Here is a 24,670-nt window from a genome sequence, read left to right on the forward strand (position 1 = left end):
CTCGGTTTGGTCCCAAGCTGGTGTCAGAGATATCCATGCGTGCTCCTGACATCTTGTCCCAAATGTGACACGTCGCTCCAACGAAGCTGCCCTTTTGCACTCAGAATTATCACCCAGACAGTTTGTCTGGTCCATTCCTTTATTCATTCGCAATCTTCACATAAGACACTAGTTATATGTCAGTGTGCCAATGGTATGTAGTGAGCTAACGTATAGAGTGTACATGACAATGAAATGCAATGTTGGGCCTGGTGGCGGGTTCCCTCTGCTTGTCTCGTTGAGGATGCAATGTCTGCATGTATGATGTGTGTACAGTTCAACGTGCAGCAGATGAGCTTGGATGAGCTGAAACACGTGATATTTGGCGCTTTCCAGGAGCAGGTAACCATGAAGGACATTGAGGCAATCATCACGAACGAGGAGGAAAGCAATGTAGGAAACCTACAGGATTATTCTGCTCAGGTTGATGGTGAGGACCTTTTCTAAGCATTTCACAGGTTCAGCAGTGCATTTTATCAGTCATAGCTGCGATGATCAAATGCTTCACTAATCTGATACATAGCTATATCCTCAGACAAGCAGGTTGACTCAATCTTTAGCCGTGTATCTGTGTTTCTGATATTTATTCAACTAATAATACCCACTTCAAAATGGAGTCGACCTGCTTGTCTGATGTCAATACCCCCTCGCTCAAGGCAGGGATAAATGGTAAAACCACTTACACTATTTCACATGTACAGGTGAAAATTGCAAGTCGTCTCTCCGCCCTCACGGGCAAAAAATTAATAATTTCGTCGAAAGGTAAAAAAGTCAAAGGTCAGCGTCACATAAGATCATCAATTTTCATCCAATTGACCTGAAATTTAAATTTACCATTTGAGTTTTGTCATCAAATTTTCAACAAAGCTTTATTATGAGAATATGGAGAAAACGAATTAATAATTTCGTCAAAAGGTAAAAAAGTCAAAGGTCAGCGTCACATAAAATTGTCAATTTTCATCCAGTTGACCTGAAATTTTAAGAATTTGCATATTGAGCCACCGAATTGGTTCACCAATCAAAAGGTAGAAGTTGATTGTTTTTTTTAGATCAAAAGGTAAAGATCAAGGTTGCAAAAAATCACCAATTTTCACCTGCTTGACCTGAAATTTAAAGAATTTGCATATCGGCTCACTGAATTCGTTCACTAATCAAAAGGTAGGAGTCAATTGTTTTTTTTTAGATCAAAAAGTCAAAGGTCAGCGTAACATAAAATTGTAAATTTTCATCTAATTGACCTGAAATTTTAAGAATTTGCATATCCGGTCACCGAATTGGTTCAATCAAACACTAGAAGCTGATTCTTTTTTTTTTTTAGATCTAAAGCTCAAAGGTCAAGGCTGCATTAAAATATTCAATTTTCTTTTGTATTTATTTTTAAGCCGTTTTCGTTATTTTGAGCATGCGGAAGAAGAAGAAGATGTCTGAACAGAAGAATATGTCTAAAGACAATCAGACGTGGTCGGGCGTTGCATTTTCAGATGCTTTCTAGTTTTATATTGTAGGATAGGATGACATGATGGCGGTACATAGCAATTATATACAATTATATTTAATTTTTTGTGGTGTACGGAGCTAAGTTTCCTACAAACCGAAGCCGGCATAATGTTCTTTTAGAATGTGAGCTCCAAGCCTATCTTTTGCACATCAATGACCTTTTACTCTTCGAGCAAAATGAAAACCATGCCATTCTGGAGCCGATCATAAGTTTCCTTCCACTACCAACTGAATCTTCACCCTCCATTAATTCCCTAAATCATAAAGTGTGGATGAAAGTCGAAAGCTAATCTACAATTTGGGTTCATGATAATAGGATCACATATTCAAGAGGCCACTTGTAAGACAAAAATATAATAATCTTAGCTGCTCAAGCAAAGCCGTGTTAGTGCATTTGTAGGATTGTGCATGTATGTGGGACATGAAATGAAATGTAATCATTTTTAATAAGGTCATCCAGGTGGTCACGTGCTCTCGTTTGAGCATTCCAACGCCATCCTGGTGCTGCAGAGAAATGGCTTGGAGACGCAGTTCTTAGTACATTAAGCTGGCTTCACCGTTTGAGGACACAAAGACCCCATGGTATGAAGTATATGTTTGGATAGGTGCCATGTACAGATTTAAAATACTAACCACATACACACCCAACAAGCAGCTTACAACAACTCCTCCAACCAGGGACTTGTAGGACCTCTTTCAGGGACCTTCTCATCATAGTCAGGTCGGTGACACCCAATGAAAGAAAGCATGCCCCATTGGACAGCGACTAGATAAACAGATTCATAGAGTGAACCACATTGAACCCAGTGCATGACAATGATAGTACAGACGTGGAACACAACCAATTGTGGATAAGAGATGTCGCAACTAGAAAATAAACAAATAAATAGATAAACAAGAAAGATGTTGTGCAGAGCACGATACTTGCAGAGTCCACCCACCCCTCCAAAAGAAAGTGGCCATGGATACATCAAATTGTCCATTTCATTAAGATTAAAATTGACAATCTTAATCAAAGCTCGGGTCAATTGGATGTAATTCGATTATTTTTTCCAGATGAAAATTGATGATTTTACAAGTTTGACCTTAAGTTGAGCTTTGACCATTTGACCTCAAAAATAGTTGCTTTCCCAATTCAGTGACGCACTGTGCAATTGCTGTTTAATTTTCAAGTTAATAGGATGAAAATGCACAATTTTCAGATGAAAATTGATGCTTTTAGAAGTTAGTCCTTGAGTTGACTTTTGACCCCAAAAATAGTTGGTTTACCAATTTCCTGATTGACTATGAAATTACTCTATAATTTTCAGGTTAATTGGATGAAAATTGACAATTTATCAGGTGAAAATTGATGATTATATAAGTTTGACCTTGAGTTGATCTTTGAACTTTTGTCCTTAAAATATTTGGTTTCCAAATTCAGTGAAGCACTATGCAATTGCTGTTTAACTTTCAAGTCAATCGGATGAAAATTGAAGATTTTTCAGATGAAAAATGATGATTTTGGGAGTTTGACCTTGAATTGACCTTTGAACTTTTGACCTCAAAAATAGTTGGTTTCCCAATCTAGTGACTCAATTTGCAAATGCTGTTCAACTTTCAAGTCAATCGTATGAAACACAACAGTTTTAGAAATTACACTTCAAGATGACCTTTGACCCCAAAATCAATAGGCTTATTCCTTATGACCAACTGCACCATTTGGTGAAGTTTCGTGAAGATCGGTTTAAAATTGTGACCTGTAGGGACTGACATACAGACGGACAAACAGAATAACACACAAGATCAACCAATATACTTTAAAAATCTTCGATTTTGCAAGTAATAAACTCGGGCAGGTTCACCGAAGGTGGTACTTACTGTTTAACGAATACTACATTGATACATACAAGGGTATATGAATTAAAATATTGATAATGATGTAGTAGTTATGAGTTTTGTAATGACATTACCATTTCACTTGTGTACAGTACACATGAAAGTGGCACAGACCTCGTTGATGATTCACTCGTGTATGAATGAACAATGATTCACTCGTTTATGAATGAACAATGATTCACTTGTGTATGAATGAACAATGATTCACTCGTTTATGAATGAACAATGATTCACTCGTGTATGAATGAATGATGATTCACTTGTGTATGAATGAATGATGATTCACTCGTGTATGAATGAACGATGATTCACTTGTGTATGAATGAACGATGATTCACTCGTGTATGAATGGACGATGGTTCACTCTTGTATGAATAAACGATGATTCACTCATGTATGAATGAACGATGATTCACTCATGTATGAATGAACAATGATTCACTCGTGTATGAACGATGATTCACTGATTGATTGATTGATTCACTGACACTGACTGACATTGACACGATGATTCACTGACATGATTCACTCATGTATGAATGAACAATGATTCACTCGTGTTTGAACGATGATTCACTTGTGTATGAATGAACAATGATTCACTCGTGTATGAATGAATGAATGATGATTCGTTTTTTTTTTTTGGGGGGGATACAAGATCGAGGCTCATGAAAGAGCTAACATTAATCACACAGAAAGACAAACCGACACATAAAACATATAACATGGGGAGCGGTAGACAAGATGGGGCGAGAGGGGGAGGAACACAAACACAACATCTGAGAGCAGGGACATCGAGAGATCTGTGGGAGGGAGAGGGCTTTGGGGGTGGGGGTGGGGGGGGGGGAAGGTATAAAACATATGGACACTGCCAGGACTTCCAGGAAAGAAGTTGGAATTTCAAACAAGGTGGATCTGGGGTGAATTAGTGGGGGTAGAAAAGATCAAGGTTTTGGATGGGGAAAGATAAGAGATGGTGGTGAACAGCTGTTTTAAAGACCTGGAGGGAGGAGTGGGTTTGAAGGGAGTGTGGGAGTTTGTTCCAGAGGCGGGAGAAAAGAGGAATGAAAGAGTGAAGGTGAGCAGAGAGCTGAGATTTCGGCAGTTTAACCATCAGAGGGTTGCGATCTTGTGTGACCTGTAGGAATATTTGGGGGACAAAGCACAGAGAGAGCTGGGGGAGCAAGGCCGGAGAGGAGTCGGTAGAAGACAGAAAGACCACCAACCTGTCTGCGTTGAGTGAGTGAAAGGCCCTCGGAGATAGCTTCATCACGGGAGATTCCAATGATTCTGGAAGCTTTGGTTTCAACAGCGTGAAGCCGAGCAAGGTGTGAGGCAGGAGCACCGGCCCATAGGGGAGAACAGTATTCCATTGAGCTGCGGATGAAAGCCTTGTATGTGGTGAGGAGCTCAGGTGTGCCGAGGAAGGACTTCGCACGACGGAGGATGCCCAGTCGGCGACTGGCTTTGGAGGCCAGCTTGGAAATGTGGTTTTCCCAAGAAAGATCATGGCAGATAGTGAGACCCAAAAGCTTGGGCGACAGAACTTCTTGGAGAGGATTGTTGAGAAAGTAGATGGGAGGGTTGTCCAGTCGATCTTTTCGGAGAGACATAGTAAGAGTGTGAGATTTGTCAGGATTGAAAGACATGTTCCACTTGTTTGACCAGTCTGTGATTTTGTCCAGGTCTTCAGAGAGTGAGGAGGCTGCAGACTGCTGATCTGAAGGAAGAGGAATGGAGCGGCAGAGAGTGGAGTCATCAGCAAAGACACAGAGAGGATTTTCCAGAGAGTCGGAGAGATCATTGATAAAGATCAGAAAAAGCACAGGGCCCAGAACACTGCCTTGGGGAACTCCAGCCTGAACAGGAAGGGGAGATGAGAGAAATCCATTCAGGGCCACACGTTGACTACGACCAGAGAGGAAGTCCGCAAGCCATGCATGGAGATTTCCATGGATACCATTGGAGGAGAGTTTGGTGAGCAGAGCTGGGTTCAGACCGTATCGGAGGCACGTGATATGTCAAGGGAGACGGCTCTGATATCCTGTTTGGCATTGAGGACCTCCATCCATTGTTGAGACAGCAGAAGCAGCATGTCCAGAGTAGAATAATCTGGTCTGAATCCAAATTGATGATCGGAGATCAAGCCATTGGAGAAGAGGAAGGATTTGATATCCGAAGCAATGATGGAATTCCATGACTTTGCTGATAATTGGAAGCAGGCTGATTGGTCTGTCGTTGCAAGGTTCTGTTTTTGCACCTTTTTTGTGTAAAGCGGTCATGTTTGCTGATTTCCAAGATGCTGGCAGATGACCTTGAGCAAAAGAGAGGGTGAAAAGAACAGAGAGAGGGTGAGATAGAGCGGCAGAGCAGGATTTTAGGACCCGTGGGCTGATGCCGTCTGGTCCAGTTGCAGAATCAGAGTCGAGGTTTGACAAAAACTTCTCCACCTTGTCAGGAGAGAAGGACACAGAGTCCAGGAGCAGTTGGGTTCGACTGGGAAAGGTGGGAACAGAGAGACATGGGTTTGGGACACAAGATTTTGAGGCAAACACAGAGTTGAGGCATTCGGCTTTGTCACGTGCGGTGTCAACTGTGTAGCCATTTGAGGTAAGGGCGGGGATGGAGGGGGAACAAACACCAGAAACGGATTTGACCAGACGCCACCAGGATTTGGAGGAAGGAGGTGTGAATGAATGAACTTGTGTATTCATACTTGTGTATGAATGAACGATGATTCACTTGTGTATGAATGAACGATGATTCACTCGTGTATGAATGAACGATGATTCACTCGTGTATGAATGAACAATGATTCACTCGTGTATGAATGAATGATGATTCACTTGTGTATGAATGAACAATGATTCACTTGTGTATGAATGAACGATGATTCACTCGTGTATGAATGAACGATTATTCACTCGTGTATGAATGAACGATGACTCACTCATGTATGAATGAACAATTATTCACTCGTGTCTGAATGAACAATTATTCACACGTGTATGAATGAACAATTATTCACTCGTGTATGAATGAACGATGATTCACTCGTGTATGAATGAACGATGATTCACTCGTGTATGAATGAACGATGATTCACTCGTGTATGAATGAACAATTATTCACTCATGTACGAATGAACGATGATTCACTCGTGTATGAATGAACAATTATTCACGCGTGTATGAATGAACGATGATTCCCTTGTGTATGAATGAACAATGATTCACTTGTGTATGAATGAATGATTCACTCGTGTATGAATGAACGATGATTCACTCGTGTATGAATGAACGATGATTCACTCGTGTATGAATGAACGACGATTCACTCGTGTATGAATGAACAATTATTCACTCGTGTATGAATGAACGATGATTCACTCGTGTATGAATGAACGATGATTCACTCGTGTATGAATGAACGATGATTCACTCGTGTATGAATGAACGATTATTCACTCGTGTATGAATGAACGATGATTCACTCGTGTATGAATGAACGATTATTCACTCGTGTATGAATGAACGATTATTCACTCGTGTATGAATGAACGATGATTCACTCGTGTATGAATGAACAATGATTCACTCGTGTATGAATGAACAATGATTCACTCGTGTGTGAATGAACGATGATTCACTCGTGTATGAATGAACGATGATTCACTCGTGTATGAATGAACAATTATTCACTCGTGTATGAATGAACGATGATTCACTTGTGTATGAATGAACGATTTACTTGTGTATGAATGAACGATGATTCACTCGTGTATGAATGAATTCACTGAATTCAATGAATTCACTGTGTTCAACATTTCATTTCACTTGTGTATGAATGAACAATGATTCACTTGTGTATGAATGAATGATGATTCACTCGTGTATGAATGAACGATGATTCACTCGTGTATGAATGAACGATGATTTACTCGTGTATGAATGAACAATTATTCACTCGTGTATGAATGAACGATGATTCACTCGTGTATGAATGAACAATGATTCACTCGTGTATGAATGAACAATGATTCACTCGTGTATGAATGAACAATGATTCACTCGTGTATGAATGAACGATGATTCACTCGTCCATGTAATTAATGAATAAAAAGCTCATCCATCTGATGAACCTTTAATGCTTTTTTACCATTTCTAATCCTCAACTGTGTTCAACATTTCATGCGTGTACAAGTAGAAGTCATCACCATTTCGTAAACAGCCTGTGGCTTCTGCTTGCATCATTGCTGGGAGTGCAACTGTGTGGCTGATGCAGTGCCCCCTGTGGACTCGAGCATGAATCTGCCTACAGGGGGCACTGGGTATAAATTAAAATAGAGATTATGGCCAAGGGGCCGGCGATCGCTCACCTACTCTGTGCGAATGACACCGCTGGTAGACGGGACGCCCAGTTTAACGTCCATTCGAGGGATGGCACACACATTGATTGATACCTCGCCTTACATGCGAGACACCAAGTTAACATGCAGTTTATTACTGGGCCGACATTCAAAACCAGGCTGCTGTGCATACCTCTAGGCCCTTGGCCATCCTGCTAACCCACAGATAAGGGTGTAAAGTTGTCATTGTGGGTAATGTATTGTTTATTGCATTGTTCATAACACGGACCCAAACTTTGTAACATTTCAGGTACTCACTATAAAATCATTAACACTAAAACACAATTAAATTATTGTTTCATGTCTCCCAGGGAAAAATGGCCACACAAGTATATTTGATGGTCCATTTGTTGACTTGTCATGTAAATAATACAGAAATCAATAGGTAAAGGTTACGTAGCTGTGTCTGAATGATTCGCTCTGTAATTGGAGTTGTAGATAACTCGGGTATGTAATTGGAGTTGTAGATAACTTGGGTATGTAATTATTGGAGTAGTGGAATACCTAGGTATGTAATTGGAGTTGTGGATAACCTGGGTATGTAACTGGCGTTGTAGATAACTTGGGTATGTAATTATTGGAGTAGTGGAATACCTAGGTATGTAATTGGAGTTGTGGATAACCTGGGTATGTAACTGGAGTTGTAGATAACTTGGGTATGTAATTATTGTAGTGGAATACCTAGGTATGTAATTGGAGTTGTGGATAACCTGGGTATGTAACTGGAGTTGTAGATAACTTGGGCATGTAATTATTGGAGTAGTGGAATACCTAGGTATGTATTTTTTATTTTTTTTTGTATACTGAATCGAGGCTCGTGAAAGAGCTGACATTTATTTCACAAACAAATCAACCAGACAAACAAAATATATAAAAAGAGGGAGCGGAAGACAAGAGAAGGGGGAAGCACACAAACACTTGAGGGCACACAACATTTAAGAGCAGGGAGATGTGTGGGAGGGAGAGGGCTTGGGGGGAGGGGGGTGGCAGAAGTATCAAACACAAGGACACCAAGGACTTCCAGGACAGAAGTTGGTATTTCAAAAAAGTGGATTGGGGTGAAATTAGCGGGGATAGAAATGATCAATGTTTTGGATGGGGGAAGATAAGAGATGGTGTTAAACAGCTGTTTTAAAGACCTGGAGGGTGGAGTGGGATTGAAGAGAGTGAGGGAGTTTGTTCCAGAGGCGGGAGAAAAGAGGAATGAAGGAGTGAAGGTGAGCAGAGAGTCTTGATTTTGGCAGTTTAACCATAAGAGGGTTGTAGGCAGATATTGTGCGACCTGTAGGAATATTTGCGGGACAGAGCCCAGAGAGAGCTGGGGGGGGCAAGGCCAGAGAGGGTCGGTAGAAGACGGAAAGACCACCAACCTGCCTGCGGTGAGTGAGTGAGAGGCCCTTGGAGATAGCTTCATCGCGGGAGATTCCAATGATTCTGAATGCTTTGGTTTCAACAGCGTGAAGACGAGCTAGGTGTGAGGCAGGTGCACCAGCCCAGAGGGGAGAGCAGTATTCCATTGAGCTGCGGATGAAAGCCTTGTATGTGGTGAGGAGCTCAGGTGTGCCAAGGAAGGACTTCGCACGACGGAGGATGCCCAGTCGGCGACTGGCTTTGGAGGCCAGATTTGAAATGTGGTTTTCCCAGGAAAGATCATGGCAGATAGTGAGACCCAAAAGCTTGAGTGACAGAACTTCTTCGAGAGGATTATTCAGAAAGTGGATGGGAGGGTTGTCCAGTCGGTCTTTTCGGAGAGACATCGTAAGAGTGTGAGATTTGTCAGGATTGAAAGACATGTTCCACTCGTATGCCCAGTCTGTGATTTTGTCCAGGTCTGCAGAGAGTGAGGAGGCTGCAGACTGCCGATCTGAGGGATGAAGAATGGAGCGACAGAGAGTGGAGTCATCAGCAAAGTGATAGAGAGGATTTTCAAGAGAGTCAGAGAGATCATTGATGAAGACCAGAAAAAGCACAGGGCCCAGAACACTGCCTTGGGGAACTCCAGCCTGAACAGGAAGACGAGATGAGAGAAACCCATTCAGGGCCACACGTTGACTACGACTAGAGAGGAAGTCCGCCAGCCATGCGTGGAGATTTCCATGGATACCAAAAGAGGAGAGTTTGGTGAGCAGAGCGGGGTGCCAGACCGTATCGAAGGCACGTGATATGTCAAGGGAGACTGCTCTAATTTCCTGTTCTAAAAGCTAAAAAAAAAAAAAAAAAGAAAAAAAAAAGTGATTTCCTGAGTCATGCCCGAGTTATCCATAAATTGGAGTGGTGGATAACTCAGCTGTGTAATTATTCGAGTTATAGATGACCTGGGTATGTAATTGGAGGTGTGGATAACTTGGGCATGTTATTATTGAAGTTTTGGATACCATGGGTATGTAATTTGAGTTGTGGATAACTCAGGCACGTAATTATTTGAGTTGTGGATAACTCGGGCATGTTATTATTAGAGTTGTGGATAACTTGGGTATGTAATTGGAATTGTGGATAATCTAGCTATGTAATTGTCATTGTGAATAACTTGGGTATGCTATTGGCCGCGTTGTGGATAACTCGGGTATGTAAATGGAGTTGTGAATAACTCGGGTATGCAATTGGAGTTGTGGATAACTCGGGCATGTTATTATTAGAGTTCTGGATAACTTGGGTATGTAATTGTCATTGTGAATAACTTGGGTATGCTATTGGCCACGTTGTGGATAACTCGGGTATACAATTGGAGTTGTGAATAACTCGGGTATGCAATTGGAGTTGTGGATAACTCGGGCATGTTATTATTAGAGTTCTGGATAACTTGGGTATGTAATTGTCATTGTGAATAACTTGGGTATGCTATTGGCCACGTTGTGGATAACTCGGGTATACAATTGGAGTTGTGAATAACTCAGGCATGCAATGGTTGTTGTGAATAACTGAGGTATGTAATTGTAGTTGTGAATAACTGAGGTATGTAATTGTAGTTGTGAATAACTCGGGTATGTAATTGTTGTTGTGAATAACTCGGCTATGTAATTGGAGTTGTGGATTTTCTTTAATGATGGAATGAGTTGTCGTGGCTTCAGTGATTATTTAAATTACCCTTGTTAGAAGTGTTTGCTTTTCTTTCATACGAAACTGCCTGATAATCAGAGCAAGCAGAATTTATTAGCGAAGGAGAGAAAATGTAAGATGTTCGGTTTAAATTGAACGACCTTGCAAAGAGCAAGAACGTTACTCAGGTGAACATTTATGTGGCACAAGCAGTCCATACATCACAGAATATTGGCCGAAGTGCAATATTGCCAATGGATGATTTGCATATTTTAACACATGGTTGTGGAGGACAACAGAAGCTTGAGCATACAACACGTCAGCATCACATGGTACACTTACAAGTGGCTCTAGACTCTAGAGCATGTGCAGTGGACTAATGATGGTGTAAAACCGGTGACTGCTTGATAACTTTGTTTTATAGAAACACGAGCAGAATACCCATCCCCTAGGTAGTTTGAGTTTGCACATCACTTGCTGAAAAAAGTATAGTTTGTGTTTTGCAAGAAGATCATTGGGGGGTTTTGGGAGTCTTAATGGTCTTCGGGGTGTTTAGGGGTCTTAAGATTCTGGAGGGCTTTAAGGGTCTCCCCCTGATAAACTCCTTGGTTGTGTTGGCAGTGTGCTAATTAACTCCGCCATCAAAGGTGGATGGAGGTAATGTTTTCACCCCTGTCCGTTTGTCTGTCTGTCCGTTTGTGACCAAAATATCTCAAAAAGTTATGGAAGGATTCGGACGAAATTTGTCAGAGATGTAGCATATGTGACGAGGACGAAATGATTAGATTTTGGTGAAGATCCGGATCCGGATCCGGCTCGTAGAATTTTTAAAGTGATTCTTCACCTTTGGGAGAGAGGGCCAAAAACGATACATAGCAGGATATCTCAAAAAGTTGTGGATGGGTTTGGACGAAACTCGTTGGACAGGTTGTGTGTGTGACAAGGAGGAATCGATTCGATTTTGGTGAAGATCCGGATCCGGATCCAGCCAGTAGAATTTTAAAGTGATTCTTCACCATTGAGTGATTCGGCCAACCAGGCAGAGGTATGCTCTCTCCTGAGTAACGTTCTAGTTACCTTCGCCTGAGGAGAGGGTATTGCATTTGAGTCCGTTTATCTGTCTGTTTGTTTGTCCGCACAGAATAAATATGATTTTCTCTGCAACCGTTGGTCCGATCGACAGGAATTTTTCACCATTTGATTGGGCACAGCATAATATACCTTTGATTTACGCACGATAGCACACCTTTTACTGGACACACCATAATGCACCTTCGATTGTACACAGCATAATGCACCTTCGATTGTACACAGCATAATGTACCTTCGATTGGACAAAGCATAATATACCTTTGATTGGACAAAGCATAATATACCTTCGATTGGACAAAGCATAATATACCTTTGATTGGACAAAGCATAATATACCTTCGATTGGACAAAGCATAATATACCTTTGATTGGACAAAGCATAATATATCTTTGATTGGACACAGCATAATATATCTTTGATTGGACATAGCATAATATACCTTTGATTGGATAAAGCATAATATATCTTTGATTGGATAAAGCATAATATATCTTTGATTGGACATAGCATAATATACCTTTGATTGGATAAAGCATAATATATCTTTGATTGGACATAGCATAATATACCTTTGATTGGATAAAGCATAATATATCTTTGATTGGACATAGCATAATATATCTTTGATTGGACACAGCATAATATACCTTCGATTGGACAAAGCATAATATACCTTCGATTGGACAAAGCATAATATACCTTTGATTGGACAAAGCATAATATATCTTTGATTGTACACAGCATAATATATCTTTGATTGGACATAGCATAATATACCTTTGATTGTACACAGCATAATATATCTTTAATTGTACACAGCATAATATATCTTTGATTGGACATAGCATAATATACCTTTGATTGGACACAGCATAATATATCTTTGATTGTACACAGCATAATATATCTTTAATTGTACACAGCATAATATATCTTTGATTGTACACAGCATAATATATCTTTGATTGTACACAGCATAATATATCTTTGATTGTACACAGCATAATATATCTTTGATTGTACACAGCATAATATATCTTTGATTGTACACAGCATAATATATCTTTGATTGTACACAGCATAATATACCTTTGATTGGACACAGCATAATATATCTTTGATTGTACACAGCATAATATATCTTTGATTGTACACAGCATAATATATCTTTGATTGGTCACAGCATAATATATCTTTGATTGGACACAGCATGATATATCTTTTATTGTACATAGCATAATATACCTTTGATTGTACATAGCATAATATACCTTTGATTGGACACAGCATAATATACCTTTGATTGGACACAGCATAATATATCTTTGATTGGACACAGCATAATATATATTTGATTGGACACAACATAATATACCTTTGATTGGACACAGCATAATATATCTTTGATTGGACACAGCATAATATATCTTTGATTGGACACAGCATAATATATCTTTTATTGTACACAGCATAATGTACCTTTGATTGGACACAACATAATATATTGTTGCGGTTTTAGAACCCACACTTTTGTAAATAATAATCACTTGTAAATATGACAGTAAAGGTTAAAGGTAACACCCTTAGTTAGTCTACAAGCAACACGTAGGCCACCATAGGAACTCAGTTATTTCCTTATTATGTGTTTTCGATAAGGCCGTGTTTCCAATAGTTGAATCTGCATTGCATCAATCAAATAAGGAGTAGGCCCTTTTGTTCATTTTGCGACCTCTCTCCAAATTCTGTTATGCGCCTTGGTTAGCGCTCGCTCAAGCGCCGCCATTGACCATGCGGTCGGCTCGAGGAAGAAGGGGGCGGAACGCGAGGAACAAGGTGTGGCCTGTCAACTAGTCATCAAAGGCGTGGCCGGTAAACTCCCACCAGCCAACCAGGGCTGATGAAATATCACTGGTGGGCGTGGCTTGATGAAGCGCGGAGTGATCTTGAAGCGCGATATATAAGCGCGAGCGCAAAGCCCTTTCACAGGACTGCGCGGAGGCGGCTGATTGTAAAGGACTTGTTGGAGGCACGCCTATTGTGTGGGACTGCTTTTGATACGGAGCGCACATTGGAAAAGGGGGGACTCACTCGCTGGCGCTGAATGAGAATTGGAGAGAGAGAGGGAGCGTTTAGCACGACCGTCCATCTGTGACACGCTAAAGGACACAAGCCTTTCCCCCCGCCATATGTAAGGTCCGCTCGCGTCGAACGATACGCGCGAAGCTGCCTGCCGGGTTTTCGCCCACGGAACCGGAGCCTCACCTGGAGCCTGGACCCCATCGCCTGGACCATCTACCTGGACCTTCCACCCTACCAGCTACAGTCCTGTGTGAGTGTGTATGTTGTCTGGGGTCATAAGTTAAGACTGTGTAGTTAAGCCTGCCCTGTGTCCTTCTCCTTCTTCTTCTTCTTGTACATTCTTTCCTTTCCTCTTCTTTTTTTGGTTGTAAATAAATTCACCTTGTTCTTTCTTGGTTTTTTCCTACTCCGATCGCATCCGTCCTTTCTTTCAATTGAGTACCTGTGGCACGATTTCGGAACCGCTAGAATCGGGTTTAGTCTCTTGGTTAATGGCTCGGGCCGCGGATTGCTAACCGCTCGGCATTATCCATCATATCCGTGGTTCGAGCGGGAGTTATTCCTTCGTTTCCGGTGGGCGTTAGTACTTAGGTCGCAGCGAACCCATAGGCCGAGCAAACCCTACCTAACGCCGTGCCGGGAAGGACGTTATAGCTTCCCAGGACTCGGGACGGCCAGCTTAAAGGACAAGGGGATTAATCCCCCCTTGATAAGGGGAGCGCCGACCCCCGAGATCCGCAACAATATATTTGATTGGACATAGCATAATATACCTTTGATTGGACACAGCATAATATATCTTTGATTGGACACAGCATAATATATCTTTGATTGGACACAGTATAATATATTGTTGCGGAAACGGAGTACGGCTCTTCCCCTTAGCAAGAGGGGGGTTAATCCCCCTTTTATTTTCACTGGCCGCCTCCGCTCCTGAAGCTGCCCAGCTCCCTCCACGAGGCAGGTGAGCAACCTCGTTCGAGACCGCGGACAAGATGTTATTTTGCCGAGCGGATTAGCAGCCCGCGGCTCGAACCATTAGCAATACTAAACCCGATCCTAAACGTTGGCCAAATCGTGCCACAGGTATTCAATGGGGAAATCACAAAGACGATCGGATGTGAAGGAAAGAAGGCAGAGTAAGGAAGAACAGGATTTATTACTAATTACTATTTACACAATCAAAGGAACCAAGGAGGAGGAAAGAAAACGAAAGCAATTTACAGAAGAGGGAGACACAGTGCAATTTCTAGCTTATCTATACAGGCTTAACTTATACCCAGGACAATACAGACAGAACGAACTCACTCACACGAATAGGGAATTGCAGATTGGATTGGCTGGAGGGAGAGGAAGGTGGGACCACAAGGCTGGAAGGTTTGGCAGGGCGGCACAGCAAGCAGGTCCTCTCCGGGCTGGAAGCGAGCAAGGTGGCGGCAGGCACACGTATTTCGTTGACACGCCTCTGGCTCCCTCGGTTATCTGCTTGTGGGGGCTTCCCCCCCACGGGTTATATAGCCACGCCGACCAAGCCATGGCCACACCTTACCAAGCCGTGCCCACCGAGTCCTGGTTGGGCGCAAGGGCTTCCTGGCTCCACCTCCTGAAGACGATGGGCCGGCCACGCCCTTCTCCCCCGAGTTGACCGCGTGCGCAATGGAGTTTGGAGTGAAGAAAACCGCCCAATGCAACGGCGGCGAAAACCGCCCAATGCAACGGTGGCGAACGCCGCAGAAAACCGCCCAATGTTACTGGCACTTTTGAAGAGATGATTTGGGGGAAACTTGAGTAGGGAACTATCTTCTTCGATTCGGTGCAATGCAGAGTCAACTAATGGGAAACAGAGCCTTATACTGACATGGAATAAGAAATAACTATTTAGAAGGGTATATGATTTTCTACGTGCATGCGATGGATTAACTAAGGGGACGACCTTTGATCTTTACACACAAAACGGAGGTATTTACAAGAATTATTACTAGAGGGTCATATTTACAAACACAGGATTCTCAAATCCGCAACACTGCACCCTCATCCTCCAGGCACGTCCCGGGCCTATAAAACTTTAACTTAGTGTGGCACGTAGGTGTAATTCCCTCTACAATTAATCTGACCCTGAGTGTGACAGTTTTAAAACACAAATAAGTATGTCCCTCTGCTGCATTGCACCCTGCCTAACAGATTCACGCCCACAGGATAACCGAATTGCGGAATTGATTCGCAAACTAAACGTGTACGGTGGGGAGCATTATTTACAAGTGACGCTAATTGTATTTACAAAGCTGCAACCCAGGACCTGTGATTTTTCCCTTGGGGGAACAAAAAGAAAATCCTGTGGGAGGGGAGGAGACAGCATGCACTGCATCGACGCACCAGCACCAATAAAGAGCAGCAAAACACCAAAGCACCACAAAGCACCATCACCTCAGTTCCATAAACTGAGTTCCGTTTCCGGTCCGGTCGTGAGAGGACGCTGGCGTCACTTGCTCGCCGCTTCTCTGACTGGACCATTGTCCGTATCTTGCTTTCCTGGTGGTCGTGGCGGATTTTTGGCCATTGAGTCTTCCTCTGCACGGTCCCGGCTCTGCTCTGCTGCTCCTGGCTTCACCTGCTCGGCTCCTTCGCTGTTTCCTCGGGCTCACTCTCGTGGGTTGTGCCGCCCATTGTTTGCAGCGGCGGTGGTGGCGGTTTGCCGCCGTGATCTTGATTAGCGGCGGCGGTCGTTTGCCGCTGCATTTGCCGCTTTGCCTCCTCAACCTTGGCCTCGTGCTCGTCTCTTCGCTCCTGTCTGCCCTCTGCATGGTCCCGGCTCTGCTCCTGGCTTCACCTGCTCGGCTCCTTCGCTGTTTCCTCGGGCCCACTCCTGTGGGTTGTGTCGATTGTTTCTCCTCCTCACCCTTGGCCTCGTGCTCGTCCCTTCGCTCCTGCTGGCATGGCTCTGCGGTACTCCGCCGCAAGGCTTCTCCTGCTTAAAACCCGCTCCACCCCATCATGCATCTCTGCAATCAAATCGAATGGACTCCTGCGTCGACCCAGGTACATTCACCGTGGCTCCGGTCGTAAGTTTGTTTATTTACAATCAGGTCACTCCATCCCCATCCTCTGGTCGGCTCAGCGCACTCCCACTCATCGTCCCAACACACCTGGTCACAACAACGCACAAAATCGCACCTCCTGTCTGCGAACCCTGGCCAAATCACCTGGATTCATACCCGCCGTACAAAACAACATCAAGCTCACCCTGTTCAATACCCGGTCCCTCAACAACAAATGCCTCATCCTGAACGACTACATCCTGGAAAATAAACTGGACTTTCTCTGTCTCACTGAGACCTGGCAACAACCACTGGACTACTACACGCTCAACCTCACCACACCCAATGGATATTCTTACATCAATAAACCACGCTCGGAGGGCCGAGGTGGTGGAATTGCCGTTATTCACCGACAAGACATCAAGACAAACCTCATCTCCATCTCATCTGCTCCATCATTTGAACACCTGGCTTTTAAACTCTCTGGTCACACACAGTCAGTCATGGCTGTTGTCTACCACCCTCCCAAACCACACCCATCATTCCTGTCTGACTTCTCCTACTTTCTGACCCAGCTATGTTCCCTCTCCCCCTCAATCCTCCTCCTTGGTGATTTCAATATCCACATGGACTCCACTGACTCCACGCTAACCACTGACTTCACTGATTTACTCACCTGCTTTAACCTCACTCAACATGTCAACTTTCCTACCCATAACCGTGGTCACATTTTGGACCTTGTCTGCTCTACTGGACTAATTTTGCACCATCTCTCTGGCTCCGACCTCACTCTCTCTGACCACCTAGCCATCACTCTGACCATCAACATCCCCACCCCAGCACCAAGGCATTATCGCACTATCAACTTCCGTAAGCTAAACGCTCTTTCACCTGCCTCATTCTCATCGACCCTCTCTGAAAAAATGTCCACTTCTCCCTTCGTTGACCTCCACACCCCTTCTGACCTCACTGACTACTACAACCACACTCTCTCCTCCTGCCTTGACCAACTTGCGCCTATAAAAACCAAAACAGTTTCTTTCACCCATTCTGCTCCCTGGTTTACCCCTGAACTCCGCCTGATGAAAACTCGTGCTCGCCAACTTGAAAGACTCCGCAATAAAACAGGTCTCACAGTTCACTCCCAGGCCTACAAGGACCACATACAACACTATAAAGATGCCCTCTCCTGCGCCCGCTCCGCCTACTACTCTCAAATTATCCACTCTGGCTCCGGAAACCCAAAAGCACTCTTCTCTACAATAAACAAACTCCTCAGCCCCCTGAACACCACCACCCAGTCATTCACAATAGACAACTGCATCTCCTTCCTTTCATTCTTCCAACGCAAAATTGAAAACATCTACAACAGCTTGACCACCGCCGCACCCGCTCCCCCTCAAACCACCTGCCCCCCCTTATCCTGCCATCCCCTGTCTCAATTCTCCCCAGTCTCCCCTACTGACCTCTCTGAACTCCTCATCGGAATGAAAACTGCCACCTGCACTCTTGACCCCATCCCCTCCAGCTTTGTCAAGGCCTCCCTTCCTGCTCTCTCTCCACTTATCATTGCAACAATAAACTCCTCCCTGTCTACAGGCATCGTCCCACCATCCCTCAAAATTGCTGCTGTTACCCCCATTCTGAAAAAACCTGGACTAAACCCTGACACCCTAAATAACTTCAGACCCATCTCCAACCTACCTTTTCTGTCAAAGGTTTTGGAACGCGCTGTAGCCACTCAACTCAAACATCACCTCTCTGCCAATAACCTGTATGAAACATTCCAATCCCGATTCCGCTCCAACCACAGTACTGAAACTGCTCTCCTCAAAATCACCAACGACCTTCTCCTCTCCTCTGACGCTGGCAACCTCAACATTCTCATCCTCCTCGACCTCAGCGCCGCCTTTGACACCATCGATCACACCATCCTCCTCACCCGACTTGAAACCACCTTTAACATTACCGGCACTGCCCTCTCTTGGATTAAATCATACCTCTCTGACAGACGTCAGTTCATCTCCATCAATAACTGCAAATCCCCCACTGCTCCCCTCCCCCAAGGTGTCCCCCAAGGTTCAGTTCTTGGCCCCCTCCTCTTCATCCTTTACCTGTCCCCCCTCGGTCACTTAATCCGCCGTCATGGTCTCCAATTCCACTGCTTCGCCGATGACATCCAGCTTTTCATCTCCACCAAGTCCATCTCCACCGCCACCCACTCTATCCTGACAAACTGCATCACTGAAATAAAATCCTGGCTTCAAATCAACTTCCTCAAACTTAACTGTGATAAATCTGAAATAATCATCATTGGCCCAAAAACGCTCACCAAGTCCACCCATAACTTTGCCCTCAACATCGACGGTTTCCCAGTATCCACCTCCCCTCACATCCGGAATCTTGGCATCATCTTTGACCAAACCCTCTCCTTCGACAAATACACTAAACAGATCACAAAGACAGCCTTCTTTCACCTGAAAAACATCGCCCGTCTCCGTCCATCCCTCTCCTCCGTGGCTGCAGAAACCCTCATCCACGCCTTCATCACTTCCCATCTGGACTACTGCAATAGCCTCCTTTATGGTTCACCCTCAACAATCACCAATAAACTCCAATACATTCAGAACTCCGCTGCCCGTCTACTCACCCATTCCCGGACCCGTGACCACATCACCCCCGTCCTTTACAAGCTTCACTGGCTCCCCATCTCCCAGAGAATCCAGTACAAAATCCTCCTCTTGACCTACAAAGCCCTCCATAACCTGGCCCCATCCTACCTGGCTGACCTCCTCTCCAGACACACTCCCACCCGCAACCTCCGCTCTGCTGGTACCAACCTCCTGACCCCCCCCATCCGGACCAAATTTAGATCCTGGGGGGACAGGGCCTTCTCCATCGCTGCTCCCACCCTCTGGAACTCGCTACCTCACACCATCAGAGACTCCTCCTCACTCACCACATTCAAAACATCACTCAAGACCCACCTGTTCAACACTGCATTCAACATTTAACCCACAGCATCTAACCCCTGACTATCTCCTCTCCTTCTCCCTCCTTTGTGCTTTGAATATTTCCCTATTGATTCTTCTTTTTTTGCAATTGTCTTTATGTTTTGCTATGCATTATGTTTTGCACTCTGTCAAAGCTTCTTTGGGCTTCCTGAAAAGCGCTATATAAAATAAATGCATTATTATTATTATTATTATAAAACAAACACACTGTTGGTGGTCTTGCTCTTCGGCTCCCTCTGCTGGCCGATGTTCTTCAAGATGTTGTCATTCTTCGTGTCGTGCTTTGCTTGCGGCCTATTTGGTGGAAATAAAACAAAAGCACAACCGTGTCCACTGTTTTTATTTATGGCCCACAGGGGCCGACTATGGGTGGTTCAACTGTGGGCTTGGTGCCACCTCACCGGGTCTGCAAGCAAGATCTTGGGCCATCGTGGCTGGTCCCAGCAGAGGGGCCATGCCCCAACCCGTGGGGTCCATGAGTGGTGCTCAGCCACAGACATGTGGTTCATAAGTGGTGCGTGGATGCAGGCAGCTGGTTGCGGGGATTCGGGCACACAATGGCGGACTCCCCCGCACGCTCCCCTCAGTGCCCAGAGAGCACGATCCATGGGTCGGGGAAGGAAGACAGATAAGACAGGTGAGTGAGGGGTAAGGGCGCAAGGGTACACATCAAACAAGGCAATGCAGAATGAGGGGCGCATGGGAGAGAGCTGAGAAAGGTTCGTCCCTACATACGCCCCCCACATGTGACCTACACTGCCCCCCTTGCCCCTCCCCGTATTTACAAAAGCCTACACATTTACAAATCCGTCACTGCATCTCGTCCTCCCCATATCTCCCCTAATACCAAATTCATCCACAATCCCAATTTCTAACCAAATTTGCCATCACCCAATTCATCATCAATCCTCATAAGGAGGGAGAGATGGAACATCAGCACAATGTCACACCCACGTCAAGATGTGTCTTACATCCTCAAAACATTTGCACAAAAATAATAAAAACATGGCATGGTGTGGAGTTGCGTCCCCTCAGGTGAGTGGATGTAGATGGTGCGAGGAGATTTCAATCCTAACTATCCTCTAAATGACTTTAATACACTTTACACTACCCGGGGTCTTTCCCTGCCAATCCATTGGCCATATTACTCTATGCGGTTTTAAGAACCAAATTCCCATTGACCAAACTGTGGTGCTTCATCAATTTGGGGTCTCACTCCCCCGGTTCAACTCCCTGTGCCTTTGCACAATTTCAGGACTGGGTCATGTGGCTCTCCCAGCAGGTCTACCCACCTGCACACCTCCACCACTGCAGTTGCCTCCGAGCTTACCTACTCCTTACCCTAACCTATCTACCTGGGGAAGGCCCTCCTTGGCGCTTACCCCACTCGGTGCCCTCTCTGGCACTGGGCTACCCGGGTCCGTCCTCCGGATCCTCGGGCCCCATCCACAACTCTAACGGCTCCCAGAGCCCACCTGCGGCCTCACCTGGCCAACATCCTCACAGTGGCGGAGTGCCCATTTAACTACACACACTAACAGGCCACACGCCCAGCCATTTCCACGTCACTAATGCACCCATCCAAGCACCATTCTTCCACCACGCACCACAGATGCCAATATCCAACCACAATTTACCTACTCCCTCGACCTAACTCTTAAACTACCCTCCCCGGGTATTCGTGATAGGGGTCCACTTTTCCCCCATTCACACCTTCGCACCATCCACTCCACTCCACAGTTTCCACCATACTCCCTCCACACCATCCATTCCATACTCCATGTATTCCACACACCTGTTCATTTGCACACCTGTGCAATCACACCTGGTGCCACCTGTACCCTCCTTCCTCCCAAGCTTCTTCAATCATTCAATACAATGCACAACCACAATTGTTCCTCATACACTGCTCCATACACTTTCAACACAAACACACGGCACCATTCACGAGCATTGCCTCATTTGCTCAACATGCTCACCGGCAAAGATTCTCACACACACGGCATCATCTAAGCTACTGCTATTGTAGCACTCATAGAGGTATCTATCTATCAGCAGCTACTGCTATTATAGCACTCATAGATGTATCTATATATCAGCAGCTACTGCTATTGTAGCACTCATAGAGGTATCTGACTACTCCCTTCTGAAACTTGCGCTTCCCAGTCGCCCCTTATACTATTGCGCTCCCTCGTTGTTTTAATCTAAACTAATCTACCTACGTCCCCACTACCTGTATAATGTCGCTACTTAAATTTCCAGTTACCTATGGTCAATCTTCTCTAGATCCCTATCATTTTATCCTAACCCTCCCGGGCTAGTTTTCACTGCCAAACCCCATAAAACTATAGCTCATGTGCCCCGTATGTGAGGGATGGCAGAGTTGCCATCCCACCACATCGGGTATCTCCCACTATCAATTTTGCCCATCAAATTCCAGCCAATCAAAAATTTGCCAATGATCTGCCAATCAGTTTACCAATCATTTGCCAATCAAATTTTGCCAATCACAAATTCCCTATCCCTACCAAATGTCCATTAACTTGAGCCTCGGTGCATCTTTACATTTCCAAAGCTCGGCTTCGCCAAGCCGAGCAATGAATGCGGGTGGTTCGTTGCCGGCGGTTGGGTCCATCCGGCATTCGGTGCAGGGAAGGAGGCTTCCTCGGGCCGAGATTCCACGCACCATCTCGGCACAGAACCGTCCGATGCCCCAATCTCGGCCGGCCGGAACGCTGCAACCACAAGGGGTCGCCGTGCCGACTCTTCCTACCGGCCCTTGAACCGGGCCGCCTGCTCCGCTTAGCGGAGCACGGACGTGACCGTGCAGAGTGAGGCCCAGCATGGATCGCGCACGGCGGTTCTTTTGAAACCACCGTGGTTACGATCCCCGCTGGTTCCTTCGGCACCCAAAGCCCGGCACGAACCGAGGGCTCGCTTCGGCTAACCGTCGGTCTAACTGCTAACCCGGTTAACGTCGATGCTTCACCTGCAGACTCGCACGCATACGCGATCCCTTTCACACTCACCGAGCTCGGCGCTCCAACGCCGCCCGTACACCCCACGTACTTCGTTATTGCACTTGTTCTTGTTCCGCTTACAGACTTCGTAACACACCCGACCACCGCACACCTTGGCACACACTCGTCGTTCACACACCTCACCAACACACCTCTTCGCGCCCACTCCTCGGTCACATCCTCTGTGACAACCACGGGTGTGCACTCTTCCGCACACCCAATCACGTGCTTCACTACCAACTCAAGTGTGCATTCTGTTACGTGGTCCTCCCGGTAACTACCTGGTCTCGGTGACCCCCGGACCGTGGGAGGCACCCCGCCAGAAAGATATATGATTTATACGCTTTCGTAACGCAATCAATATGAATTCCAGTTAAAAAGAAACCCCACACCAAGGATCCGGAGTAATCAATAATATATTCTCCCAAGGAATCAACAACCATCAACAATCAACAATCAATCACTAAGATGGCCATCTTACATATGTGTCCCCCCCTGTCCCCACTCACGACCACTTGGGCCACTGTCCCTCACAATGTGTCTCTTCTCCGCACACGGGCGGTGGAACGAACCCCGGGCGGACGTGCTCCAAACATGCACGTCTCGTACCGGGGACAGCTGCTGCAGCGCACACCTCCTTGCCAAGCAACGGGGCAAAACCAAGCGCGGCTTGCAACGCGCGCGAGGCCCAAGGTGCGACCCGTACGCGTCCTTGTAGACGGTGAGGCGAACTGTGCCGGACGCTTGGTTCCGTGCACGAACCCACGGCAACTTGACGTGTCAAGGGGTAATTACCCCGCGCAGGTAACTCCTTTTGTCAGACGGGCTTTCAAACGCAGCGTCCTCCACGCTGCTCAATATCGATACCAACTCTCGTCGGAGCTCGGCGAGGAAGAGGAAGAAGATCGTCGCTTCTCCAGGACCTCGTGTCTTTTCTTCTTCCGTTTCCGGTCTCCTTTTTCCCAGAAGGGCTCCTGACCCTTTAATCACAACAACCTTTAATCAACTACACATTGATAAGCAAAGACCTGAATAGTAATTCACATAAATTCACATCAATCCGTAACACTCCCCCCCTTCAAGAAAGAAAGTTTGAACCCAGCGAAAACTTTCTTTGCCGGCCAACTTGGATAAACAAACCAGATAACTCACCCCCCCCCCCCCCCCCAAATCATCAGTTCCCCCTGGGCACAGTCATCACTTAAAAATAAAGCAACAAAATTTCACACAATCCCCTAGATTAATTCCCTCTGGACCAAGCGTCAACCACTTCTAGTTTCTCTTGAATGACGGTTAAGAGGTGGTGACCAAAGCCCCCAAATTTAAACCTCTCTATAGCACTTTTTTGGGAGGCCCAGCGGAGTATTCCCTACATGGACGCCTTAAGGAATGTGGAGTTCACGGTTAGTCCGGGGAGGAAAGTTCATTACATGGCCGCCTTTAAGAACGTGGAGTTCACGGTTAGTCCGTGCAGGAAAGTTCACTACCTGGACGCCTTTAAGAACGTGGCGTTCACGGTTAGTCCGTGTAGGAGCCCCGGCTCGGCGGCTCCACCGTATATAGGGCTTCAA

General features: G+C 45.2%; 1 protein-coding gene across 1 annotated transcript in view; it reads left to right on the forward strand.

The window, feature by feature from the left end:
• The window catches only part of LOC137430165 (calcium-binding protein 8-like), a 90,374-nt gene that overhangs the window by 53,132 nt on the left and 12,572 nt on the right, over positions 1-24,670 (forward strand). The window contains exon 4 of the mRNA XM_078781060.1: positions 316-469. Coding sequence (XP_078637186.1) covers positions 316-469 — 154 coding nt within the window. The remainder of the gene's footprint in view (positions 1-315; positions 470-24,670) is intronic.

This window comes from Myxine glutinosa, chromosome 6 (genome assembly GCF_964187855.1).
Source record: "Myxine glutinosa chromosome 6, kmMyxGlut1.1, whole genome shotgun sequence".
Taxonomy (NCBI): Eukaryota; Metazoa; Chordata; class Myxini; order Myxiniformes; family Myxinidae; genus Myxine; species Myxine glutinosa.